We start from the raw sequence: 13,352 nt of genomic DNA, 5'->3' as shown, positions 1-13,352 counted from the left end.
ACCTATATTTATGATCAAATAATTTTGACAACTTCATCATGCCTTCAAACCAAGGCTCTACTTTTATCTTGGTAGGTCCCTATGATAACATTAATTTGTGCATTCATGATTTTTCTTCTCATTCATTTTCTAGTAGTTTTGCTTGTTACATGTTAGGTTGGCATTTTAATAGCTTGTTGTTTAGTGATGTCTTTAACTCTTCATTTCCCTTTGTTTAAATGAGCTAGCACCATAGCCATTCTTTTGCTCTTTGAGCTAGGAGTTCATAGATACATGAAAAGGGTGCATGTGAAAATTTATTGTTTTTAAAATTATGATTCCATTTCTTGGTAATCTATTGACAACCTCCTATAGGTAGAACCATAGATTCACCAATTTATCCTTGGGAATCGGACCTTGCTTCTCAAGCAGCACACACATATGCCCTAGTGGGTGCTCTGAATGCTCCTAGGTTACCCCTTCCCCAAACCCCCCCCCCCCACCCCCCCCCCCCACCCCCCCCCCCCACCCCCCCCCCCCCCCCCCCCCAAAAAAAAAAGAAAAAAGGAAAGAGATTACAAGTATTGATGTAAGCCCAAATATTCAATTAGAATAAAAAATCTTTTCATGTCTAAATATAAGGAAAGACATGAGAGAGAGAGAGGGGGGGCCTAGGGCTTAACAAGAGAGAAAGAGATAGAGACACACATGCTTCCTCATGAGAGAGAGAGAGAGAGAGAGAGAGAGAGAGAGAGAGAGAGAGAGAGAGAGAGAGAGAGAGAGAGAGAGAGAGAGAGAGAGAGAGAGAGAGAGAGAGAACCCATAAAGTGAAGGAGATTCCAAGCAACTTCACTCTCTTTGGAAATTCCTTTTTTTATAGACACTTGGCAAAGGCTTTAGCATTCTAGAGGTATCCTAGTTTTGAGACATGATGCACACCTCTTGTAAAAGCTTTTAATAATATGTAGGGAAGATGAAAAGCAAAAATTTAAATGAAACTTTTAGAACTTGACAATATTCATCATATACTACATAACAAGTATATGCTCATTTTTATTATAATTTTGTATTTTTGATTATGCATAGTTTCCTTATTGCAATTTACCACTACAAATGTTATCCTTGTTATCATAACAATGGTCTGCAATATTACACGTTCTCTTGTAGTAATGACATATGATACTAAAATTACTAGGACCTTTGTTTTGCCATCCACCTCTTCCTTTAGAGCTCCTCTTGCCTTTAGAATTACCATGGTCTCCTGAGATATGTATGTCATCAAATTGTTGGTTTAATCTATTTTGTTGGTTACTGCCAAATGTCCCATGCCACGGCTTCATAACGAGGATTAGCCACATCCTCTTTCCAAACTCGAGTGGAAAGCTTAGATCTCTTCACCATTTCTTTTAGACAATTCATCCCGCGTGTTGATCTCCTCAATAATCATGAGAGAGGGCAACTCATCAAAAATTGGAAACAGCTTTCATATATATACAAAAGTAATAAAAAACTTCCATGCACTTTTATTATTATGGCCACCCACCAAAGTAGATGAAATGAAATAATCATCATTAGGCATTGCATCAGCAATAGCTATCAAAGCATCTACAATGCTCCTCATATTCAAAATATACTCATTTATAGACATATTCCCTATCTTCTCATGCTCGAGCTGAATCTTCCGTGCCTTTGTATCTATTGAAAACATATTTTTGAAGGTGGTTAAAGTTGCATATGAACTCTTTACATTTCTTACATACCCTAGCATAGTGTTATCAATGATTGCAGACAACCAATACATCGCTTTTTTAGCTTTTGCATTTTATTCTTTCCATGCGTTTAATTTTTCTATAATCAAACGATCACTTGGCTTTGGTTCATTTTCTTCACTTAAAACAAACTCATATATGCCTTTTCCAATAAGGAACCTCATCACATGAAACTTCCATGATGGGTAGTTGTTCTTGTCTAGCTTCCCTCAATAATAGATTTTTCACTATTCTTAGCCATTATGACAAAATTGAGTACTAAACAACAATCAAGTCTTTTGCAATCTTTCACAAGAAGTATTCAATAATAAACTAGATAATCTTTTTTCATTGGTTGCTCAACAATACATACAATTTGCAACTTGTTTGTAGATTAACCCAGTGTTTGCTTCATGGAAAACATCTTAGAACTTACAGATTTGAAATATGTGATATGTGCACATGAGAACAAATGATATAGCCTAGTATGCCTTGAAGTTGTTGTCCACAACCCTAGAAAGCTAAAATGAGATCCGACATGGCCTTCGATGCCCAAAAGCACAAGAGGAAAGTCCTATAAGGTGTATATATAGAAAATATATGAATTTGGTCGCACATCTCGTAATGATCTGAGATTTTTGCTCTACCTGCTTTCAATGCCTCTACACGCACTATTTAATGAAAGGAGAGAATATGAGAGATTCTTACCCATTGCTTGGTTGCTTGATCCTTGCTCCTTCTTTTCTTCAATCTCCAAAACTAGCCTTCAATAATTGTGCAATTCTAATACCATGTCATGAATCGCATGGTGGGGGGACTTGCTTGAACCGCTGCATCAAACGTATACAATACATGCAATGAGAAGTCCACTTAAGAACACAAGATGAGAGATGGATGCCAAAACATTTTTCTTGCTAGTTTTTCTTTCTTTTTCTATACATTATACAATGTACACAAAGTATAGATAAGATACAACCTAAATGAAAGTGGCTTACTATGTTAAATAGTGCATAATTGACTATATTAATCAGTTGGTGTTATAACTATATTAGTTGTAGGTAGAGGTAACTAACTAAATGCAATAAGTGATGAGTGAATGGCCATGTGAGAATCATAATGACCACTGATGTGCTAAGTGTAGATGCATGGACTCATCTAACTAGGCGGTCCATCAACAATGTTCATATGTGTTAAGAATGCCATCTCAACAATTGTATCACGAGGTTGGATCTCCCCTTAAAAATCTATCGTGTATGCAAGTATGCTTCATATTTTTAGCTTAGAATCCATGATATCCTTTTTCAATCATTTCAATAAGAGTATGTTGTGATGCATTGAGTTGTATACATAGTTGAGTTCTTAATATAACATGTGATGGTTCAATAGATTCAAGATAGTTAAAGACTTTGTAAATAAGAAAAGAATAATATTATGGGTCATGTGGTCTTTATGATTTGAGTGGGAGGAGGTTTCTAAGATGTAGTTCACTAAAGAACATCATCGGTCTTTGTGAGGGTTTAACACAATCTTTGTTGCCATTATCAATATCTTTTAAGACATATAAATTCCTCAAGTGTATTTCAATGTTGGGACTTGAAAGTTAACAGTAATAACTTTTTGTTGCCATTGTTTGACAATGTATCTTATGAGATACATGTGATAGAGATGAGATTTTTGTTGTGATGCTTATGCTTACCCTTCGTGTTATTGTAGCTTGAGATGCACCTCTCTCTCTCTCTCTCTCTCTCTCTCTCTCTCTCTCTCTCTCTGTCTCTCTGTCTCTCTCTCTCTCTCTCTCTCTCTCTCTCTGTCTCTCTCTCTCTCTCTCTCTCTCTCTCTCTCTCTCTCTCTCTGTCTCTCTCTCTGTCTCTCTCTCTCTGTCTCTCTCTCTCTCTACATTTATTGACATAAAATTGCAGCAGTAACCCCTCGATCCCTAAAATGCTAGACCTCCACATGAACCCTAACCACCTACCAAATACTTAATGGTCCCCTTCCCTCCTTCCTCCCTCCCTCGCAAGATTTAAAAATGTTAAAGACCCCCTAACCTAGGCCCCCACTCGAAACCTAACAACATCTCAAAAACTTAATGCTCCCTCCCCCATTGAAACCTTACGTCTCAACAATCCCCCACAATAAAAAATCATAAAACTTGATCCTTAAAACATGTTGTAAAGTATATGGCTCTTGCATACATTTACTTGTGATAGAGCCAACCATACAAGCTAGAGTTCCTCTTGGTGAGAAAAACCCAAACAATAACTAAAACGATTGAGTTTATAATTAATTTAATTATTAAGTCAACAATCAAGTATAATTAGTTAAGAAAAGAACGTAATAACAAAGAATTAAACATTATATTAATAACGAATTTCTCAAAAGTAGCTCTTATAGATTAATATTAACATTTTTATTTATTTCACTTACTTTAATATTAACATTTTTATTTATTTCACTTATTATAATTTAGTTTTATAGTTATCTATTTATCTCGTGATAATGGTTTCATAGTTGTATTTTTCTATCATATTAGTTCTCTCTTCACACACACACACACACACACACACACAAAGTTCTTCTCTCTCTCTCTCTCTCTCTCTCTCATAATTATACAACATACACTCCCCCCCCTCTTAAAATATTCGCCTCCTCTCTTTCACTTTGTTTACTGAAGATGCTGGACTGGAAGGTTCAGAAGGGTCTCTTGAAAGGCCTTCTCCTGCCAGATGGGAAATAGCTCTGTATGCAGCTCTTCACGGATGATAATTCTTCCATCATAGAAGCTTGCAAGAAGAATGTGGAAGAGTTTTTGAGCACCATAGAGCTATTTGGCAATGCCTCAAGTGAGCTGATCAACCAGCACAAATCTAAGATCTTGCTTCTTGGAGAGGAGGACCCCCCGGACTAGATTGAAGGAGTGGGTTGTAAACTGATTAAGCTTGGGCAAGTGTTTAGATACTTGGGGCCCCCTCTTACCTTAGGTGCTTCCACCAAGGATAATTTTAGTTGGTTGGTATCTAAAGTTGAAAATAAGATATCCAAGTATGCCAATCTATCTTTAAGTTTTGGTACCAAGCTTGTGGTGCTTGACATGATACTTTCACCAACGGTGATGTTTGTTGCTTCTATCACCCCATTTGCAAAATCTCAATGGGAAAAGGTGAACAGGATGCTGATGGAACTTTTATGGAAATTCGAGGGGAAAGAGAGAATGCATAGTATCTCTTGGGAGTGTATCACCATTGAAATTACTGATGGGGGCCTTAGTCTTGAACCTATAAAGGACAAGGCTGAAAGGATGCTCTTCAAATTGCTTCTATGGTTAGAATATAACGAGCCTTGGGCCATTATCATCAAATGTGTTATTATGATGGCCAGAATTGATGGTGACAAGGGATTGAATCTTGGTTGGGAAGATAGGATTCTTGCAGTTGGGTACAAGATGAAGTTCAAAGGCTACCCCACTGTCCACAAATTGCTTGAGGTGTGGAGGAAGCAGCTTAGATTGTTTGACTGGCAAGAAGATGACTTAAGAAAAGGCGACATAGCGTTGTTGCAATCCATTTGGACTTGTCCTTATGCCTACAAAAACAAGGAAATCCCAGAGGGGATCACAGATAGAACAAAGAAGGCTTTGACCTCTAAAGGCGTGGTTAGATGGGAACACATCTGGAACCAGCAGGAGTGAAAAGTCATGGACAAGGAGGACATACAGCTAAAGTTCAGTCTCCCTCAATATGAATTTGATTTACTCTAGCACATGATTGATGAAGTTAAAGACTACTGATTGACATGTGCTAAGGTTGGTCCCAAAAAGGCTTTGATGTGTCTTGGTAACCACAAAGGGAAACCAACATGGAAGATGAGGAAGAGGAGGGATTTTGTCAAAGCCAACAGGACCATTGCCTCCAAGGTTGCGAAGGAGTGGAAGGATCAATATCCTAACACCTCCCCCCAGGTGTGGAAGTTCAGATTGAATAGGGCTCTAAAGGCCTCTCATAGTAGAAGGCTGAAGCTGCTGTTGTGGAGGATTGTTGCAAAGAAACTCCCTACAAGAGATATAGTGGCAAAATTCAAGGATTGCAGCTCACTGTGTGCTCTATGCTACAGTCATACCGAGACGAACAGCCATCTCTTCTGGTTCTGCAAAGTTGCCAAAGGGGCCTGGAAAAGCATGAAAGAATGGATGAAGCTAGCATAATTCAATGAGGGCATAGGAATGAGAGCTGCACTCCTAGGCAATCCAGGGAAAATTGATGAAGAGGCTATCACAGTATGGAATATCATAAGGGTTGTTGTTCTGTCCACACTCTGGAAGAATAGAAACAGAGTGGTGATGAAGAAGGAAGGGCCTCTTAGCAAAGAAGTTCTAGTCAATATGTATAAAGAGGATACACTTGCTTTATTAAGTAGACTTAGAAAAAAGGGACGTGTATAAGGTAGGCTTTGCATAGGCTCAGTAAGTGTAGATAAGCATGTGACATTGCCTGCCCATCTCTAGAGGTTTTTTCATTCTCAATGAATAAACTGCGCATTATATTAAAAAAAAAAAAAACCAATACAGCACCAAGACAATCTAGGCTCCATGAAATAAAAGTAAATTGGCCCCTTCACCCTTACCCATACCAGCCTATCACGTCAAAAGAGAGCGCTCTGTCCGCTCTCTAGTGACATCAAGCATCACTTACCATCATAGAGTTGCATCATCTTCACCACCAGCATCAGAGCAACACTTTGATAATGATGCGCTTGTCTGCTGCGGCAGCCATGGCGCACCAGCCTACTCTCACGTCGTCTCTTTGGGGAAGCGCCCTCCCATCCTCTCACCAGCGCCTCTTTCCACTAGGTGCAGCTTCCTCCTTCTCCAGTCTCTGTTTTTTCTACTCTGCTGCTTCTCTGATTATGCTGACGAAAGCTCGTTTGCCGAGCGCAGATAGAAAGCAACGGCCATCCCAGATTGTCATCGTCTTCGCGCGCAAAAGGTCGGGCTTTGCTGAGCTGCTCTTCAATAAAAGGTATTCTGGCTGATCATCCCTCTCATTGCAATCTGAGTTTTGTAATAATCAGTCATGTGCAGGTCTGCACAATTTGATGGCAAATTATGCACTGTGACTTCGTCCTTGCCATCTGTATCTTCCACCTTATTATGTGGAGGTGCAGCATCACGTATCACATCTTTTGCCACAGTGATCTTCCGGTATTATGGAGTCTATTGGGATTAGCGAAGAACAAGTCTCATAGTTTGTGGTTGTAATGGAACCTGCAAAAGTGTAATTCAATACAATATTAGTCCCATTATTATTGTCCAGTCACTACCCATTAATGATAACCGGCATTACAACCGTTCATAAAAAGCTCCAGGGGGTGGTGAAAGGAATATGTCTGTGTATCGTCCCGACAAATAGGGCAAAGATCCAGCTTAAAAGAGTTGAGTTTAAGGCCATCAACTGTGAAGCTGCTAGTTGCACTTCTTTTGGAAGCACCTCAATTGCGGTGAAACAAGAGACAAACCTCTCCAAGAAGACCTCAGATTAATAGTCCACCAGTGCTGTGCTTTTATATGATGCCAATAGGCCATGCTAATCCTTGCTGCCGTGATGGCATCCAATGATGAGATGAAGACATATGCGTCTTATCAACACTGGCAAATTCCACAGACAATAAATTCTGTAATAGCCAATTATTTACCAGTGCTAATGCACCATTGTATGATGAAGCACTTCAAGACAATGATATTGTAGCCAAGACTGAATTGAATTACTCTTTTGTAGGACCCATAACAACCATGAACAATGAGAAATGTTCCTCACTAGTCCCAATTGATTCCGTAGTACTGGAAGATCACTTTGGCAAAAAGATGTGATAAGTGATGCTGCACCTCCACATGATAAGCCAGAAGATCCATTGTGATGCAACAGTTTAGAAACACTTGAATTAGCAGGCAGTGAAATTTCAGAATTTCTTCAAGGTATTGCCTGACATTTTGCTTGAAGTTCTGGACCAAATTTTATTTGAAGTTTTGCCTACAGCTTTCTGAGTGCTCAAAAAAGGAGAAAAGCAAAAGTGATCTGATTTGAGGTATCCTGGGAACTTGCAGAACCTCAGTCTCTTATACAAGCAAAGGGTGTCTTGGCAACAGCAAGGTTTGAACCCTGGACCTCAATAATGGGGGCAATTTCAAGGCCCGCTTAGTATCCTCAGATTGCTCATGGTCCACAGCTCAGTTCACCCTGAATTAGGATAATTGCCCCAGTTTGGGCTTTTGGAACATTTTGACCCTAGACTCGATCCGTTTGCAAAATAATCAAAGCAAGGGAAATTGTGACTTGAATCGAGACTCCTATGGGTTGCAATATAGAGATGAAGACTGAAAGGAGAGCATGTATTTTCATGAAATACTTTTCCATGTAACAAATTTCTAAGACAAATTGTGTAGCAAAGATCTGTGACATAGCTGAGAAGTCAAAGGTGCAATAGCTTTTATAGTAATAAAACACGTTCTTGTGGGCATTCCACAACCTGAGAATTATCTGCATTTAACAGCTGTTCGATTGCGTGTTGTTGCACGCTTTATACCAAGCTCTCTTATTCAGTAACATGGGACAGGTATGGGAACAGGGATGTGGGCAGGAATTGCCATTCCCTGTCACCATGAGAGGGGGCTCTAACATGGGGACGGGAAGCTAGAAAATGGCCATCCCTTGTTACTATGATAAATAGTTGTCACTCACTCTTTGGGTATCACCTGGATTATCATATTCAGGTTTGATTTGTGAATATGCTCATTTCACTGTTGCCTGCGCCAATTCTAGTCTGTTGAAAGACTCTATATTAAGCTTTTATGAGGTATACTTTAAACTAAAACTGGGATGCTTACAACCAGTCAAAACATTCTCAAAATTTTACTCATTTACAACACTTCTTCCTGTTAACTTAGTAAGACTTTCAAATCATTGATGTTACCATGCTAGCATAACATTTTGGTATGGAAGAAACTGCTATTAGACATTTGGCATGAGTTCAAGTCTCATACTAATGATCGAAATCATATGGAAAAGAGATGCTTGATGCTACTATAACTTGGATATTGTGAATGAAAAAACATGCAATTTTATTAGTTGAATCAGATTTTCTGTTATTTTGTCTCTGCCCCCCATGAGGTAGACTTGGAGACAAGGAGAAGGAGAGTTTGAAAAGGCCTCGTTTGAAGCGTGGAAAGGTTTCAGCTCCACTTCCTGTACCGGATCATATACCAAGACCACCCTATGTGGGCTTAAGCCATGTACCAGAGTTTTCAAGAGATCCGCAAATACATGACAAGCATGGCATAGCTTGCATGAGAGCTTCTGGTTGCCTGGCTGCTGAGGTGTTGACTTATGCTGGAACATTAGTCAAGGTAACATTGGAGGTTTTGTGAGATGGGTTACAATAGTTCTTGGAATGAAATGATGTCAGAACATTAATATGTGATTCAAAGTTTGAAGGCATGTCTTCTAGCTTCTCAATGGGTAGGCTATTTTAGATGTTCAAAACTCCAAAAAAGTTGCATGCCTTAACTGCAACTATACAATGGTGGATATTCCTTCCTTTGTTGTTGTTTTGCTTAGCATAACGATATATGTATATGAGAGAGAGAGAGAGAGAGAGAGAGAGAGAGAGAGAGAGAGAGAGAGAGAGAGAGAGAGAGAGAGAGAGAGAGAGAGAGAGAGAGAGAGAGAGAATGTGTGTGTGTGTGTGTGTGTGTGTTTAATTAATGTCTACAAGAGGCCAAATTATGAGACAAAAATAGATACATTTGAAACTTAGGGAATTATCATGCTTCCTAGTTAGAGTAAAGAAAACATAATTGTGAAGGAACATCTAGCTAGGAAACAACAAATAGCTAGGAAAAGTGAAAACTACTAATGAGATATATTTGCTGATATGGCAATGCTAAATGAGTGTGGAACTTGCATGAAAAGCTGTAGAAGAGGACCAAAATCACCCCATGATGTCTCTCATGGATATATCAAGCATAGATAGAGGCTAAAGCATTGAAGCTCAGTTGCTTGATGGTGTGTTAGTAACATCTATATCCTTTTATGGTAGCCCAAGTGGGGATTTGGAGCAACGAGCAGTGGGCAATGCAGTTTGCATCTCTTTGTGGCTTTCTCCAAGGTATCTTTTCAGGGTTTTGAAATTGTCCAATAAGAGTGGGCTGCCCTACATGCCCAAGGTGCTTCCCACAGGCTACAAGAGGGGTTGTCATGGGGTCATGATACGCTCTTGGGATAATTAATTTGTGCACTTGTCTTGGCACATGTGAGGTTAAGTTGAATGTGAGTTAGGATTTTGTTACAGTTCCTCATCACTAACCTATCATGGATGCCCATGTTGGAGCAACCTCAAACTCGATGGCTTTATGGCTTCAGCTCAACACCAGAGCTTGCTCTTTCTATATTTGGGTCGCATACATTCTGTGCTCTTGCATGCAACATGTATTTGCATGGTAGTAGAAGTTTGAACTAGATTGACATCTCTTTACAAAGTCTGGACATTTGGGCATCACATGACTCTTGAGTTGAAGCTACAACTTCTCTTTGCCATAGATTTCTTTTTGATGAAGGATTGCATCAACAAGATGGAGGAGATTTGGGATGAGCTTGCATCCCTCATAAAGATCATGACTTTGGAAGATTTTGCATGATGCTTTTATAACATATCTCATCATTGAAGTAACATGCATTCTACGCCAGTTTTCTCACCTCTTGTATGAGGGATGCTAAAGCCAATCTTCCTTTTGGGGAAAAGGTGGTAATGACCTCATTAAGTAGCAACTACAGTAAGCATAAAATTCACATAAACTGAAATATAAATGTTATCACTTAATTTTGGACAGCCAACCTCTTGGAAACACCGAAATCACACAATTTCCAACAATTGTTCCAAGTGCTAGGCCTTCAATCTTCAAGCACGGGATTCAAGATGGCTGCTAAATTCTAATTTTTATCGTAATTAGGTTTTACAGCAGTGAATCCTTGAATTCCACATCTCCAATGGTTGGGTTTTACTAAGAGAACTTGAGAGATGGTTGGAGGATGAGAGAGAATGCCGAGGAGAGAGAAAATTCTGATTTCTATTGCCAAATCCAGTCCACCTAAGGTGCAGGAAGATGAAGGAGGAGAAAGAGAAACAATCAAAGACTTTGGAAGTTGAACGACAGAAGAAACACTTGGACTTGCCCAAGTGTTTCACGAAGTACAAAAAGGGTGATCGAATAGTGGTATTAGTAGGAGCCAAGTGGAACGGGCAAGCAAGTGAACCCATCAAAGGACCAGCCAAGCAGCCAATTACCTCCATATAAGCCAAGATACAGTCATCTACATCCTAGAGGCTCGAAAATGTGTTGTTCTTATCGAAATGCTGTCATTTGCCTATTCTAGGTCTCCACCTGCTTTCATTTGTTGTCTTGGTTGTGATGGCTGATCAGAATCGCCTCTTGATTGCTGGCAATGGCTGCTACAACCTCTCCTCTCGCCGGTTTACCTTCAAAATGTCTCTCTCTCTCTTCCCCCCCCCCCCCCCCTTCCAAAATCCCCAGCCCATAAATACTCCAACCAACCTCCCCTCACTTGTATAGGCAAGTTTTGCCACTTCGTAGCTTTCCAAATGGATTTTCCATCCAATTAAAATAATTTTCACAATTAATAATTTTGAGAATTAATTTAATCCATTGTCCCTGTCTAGAAAAGTAAAAATGTCCATCCACAATTTAGTTGGCTAGGCCATTTTGATTCCCAAGCTATCTTGAGCATGACCGTTGAATTGGCATTAATTGACCCCTAAACTTGCATTGATTAATTAATTAATTAATTCCTAGTTTCTAGTGTCACCATTGACCTTTATTGGTCAAATAAATGTCCTAAGCCCTACTAGACACCATCTAATACATGTCCTGTATAACTTATTACAACTTTTACCTTTGACACCCATTGACATCTTGAGGTCCTTGGCTTGTCATTTTGAATCAATCTTTTCTCCATCTATATTATTGCCGAGACCAATGGGAAAGTTATCAAGGTGAGTAGATTCCCAAGGGGTTCCCCTTCCCCCCTTGGGGTTTCCTTGTAGGATGGCCAAAAAGGCTAAGGAAGGGGTATAAGATCAGAGCAGGGGTTTACAAAGGTGGGGTGGGTTTGGGGGCAAAGGGCAGGAAAGGCAAGGTCGGGTTTAGGGGCAAGGCAAGGTTGGGAGTAGAAGGTATGATGAAGGCAAGGCAGGGAGTTAGGACATAGAAGGGGGGGGTGGGTGGGTTGGGGGCAAGAGTGTTTGGGTTGAGGATGGGGGTGGGTGGATTGGGAGAAGGCGAGGGCGGAAGAGTTTAGGTAGAGGTTGGGGATGGAAGGGTTGGGGGGAGGCAAGGGTAGGGCGAGGCTAGTAGAGGATTGGGGGACGGGGGCAGGAGAAGTGGGAAAGGCGACGGTAGGGGCGAGAAGGTTAGGGGAAGGTGGGGGTGGGGTCGGGGCTAGCATAAAAAAATCATGTCCTTGTGGTAGATACTATTACTTGGGATGGGATTGGGGCTAGCATAAAAAATTCGTGTCCTTGTGATAGATACTATTACTTGGGAGGAGCTCGTTCCCATAGTGCTAGAGAAGAATGTGCATAACAAGGAGATAGATTCTCATGGAATGAGAGCACAAAGCCATACTTTTGTGGCAAATCAGAGTTGTGTTTAGAGTTTGATACAAGTTCAGAGAGGAAGTGCAAGGGATATCACAAGTGTAAATAATAAAGAATGAAGTGATAGTGATGGGTGCTCGCTACCTGTGGTGTAGAGGTGTGCGAGTACTAATAGTGTGATGAATACACGGGTGGTTAGGCACAGGTGCCTTTATCGCCAATAACCTCCCACTTAAAGGCGAATGTGTCCCTAGTAAGGAGAGAACAAGAAAAAAGTGACAAATGACAATTGTACATAAAGCACTATAGGATGAGGAAAGACATCATCTCATCCAATGCCTATCAGCTTCCTAAGGAAGGCAAAATGCTCCATTGAGAGACTTTTAGTAAGCAGATTTGCAAGATTTTGGTCAGTTGAGATCTTGACAAACTCAATGGAGTTGTCCTCAATGATCTCTTGGATAAAGTGGTAACACACCTTAATCTGCTTTTTCTTCGCATGAAAGATCGGATTCTTGGTTAACTGAATAGTACTCATAGAATCTGAATGTAGTGTAGGGACAAGATCAGTAATACCAAGGTCTGCCACCTGACGGCCTAACCAAAGAGTCTCCTTGCAAGCTTCAGTGGCTGCAACATACTCTACCTTTGTAATGGATAGGGTTGTGTATTTTTGCACCTTGGACATTCAAGAAATGGCACCTCCAGCAAAGGTGAAGACATAGCCAAAGGTGGACTTCCTACTGTCTACATGTCTTGCATAATTAGAGTTAGTACTCTTGACGACTCCTGTATCCTAGCCACCATAACATATATACATATCTGCAGTGCTCTTAAGGTACCTCATGATACCTTTTATGGCATCGCAATGCTGCTTGCCAAGGGTAGCCATAGAGCATACCACAACTCCCACTGCAAATGCTATGTTAGGACGAGTGGTTATCATAGTATATATTAAACTGC

The 13,352-nt window shown here is 40.2% G+C and overlaps 1 protein-coding gene across 2 annotated transcripts in view; it reads left to right on the top strand.

Moving 5' to 3' along the window:
* The first annotated feature begins 6,347 nt into the window (after positions 1 to 6,347).
* The window catches only part of MAP1D (methionine aminopeptidase 1D), a 66,664-nt gene continuing 59,659 nt past the window's right edge, over positions 6,348 to 13,352 (top strand). Inside the window, exons 1-3 of one of the 2 annotated variants that reach the window (XM_087664719.1) lie at positions 6,348 to 6,573; positions 6,661 to 6,742; positions 8,892 to 9,123. In XM_087664719.1, the coding sequence (XP_087520845.1) occupies positions 6,468 to 6,573; positions 6,661 to 6,742; positions 8,892 to 9,123 (420 nt within the window). In that variant the 5' untranslated portion in view covers positions 6,348 to 6,467. The remainder of the gene's footprint in view (positions 6,574 to 6,660; positions 6,743 to 8,891; positions 9,124 to 13,352) is intronic. The other variant, XM_087664720.1, reaches the window with a different exon arrangement.

Source organism: Lygodium microphyllum, chromosome 23 (assembly GCF_053477565.2).
Source record: "Lygodium microphyllum isolate KBCC chromosome 23, Lygodium_microphyllum_v1.1.10, whole genome shotgun sequence".
Classification (NCBI taxonomy): Eukaryota; Viridiplantae; Streptophyta; class Polypodiopsida; order Schizaeales; family Lygodiaceae; genus Lygodium; species Lygodium microphyllum.
The sequence above is the reverse complement of the archived record's forward strand: the minus strand, read 5'-3'. Positions and strand labels throughout refer to the sequence as shown.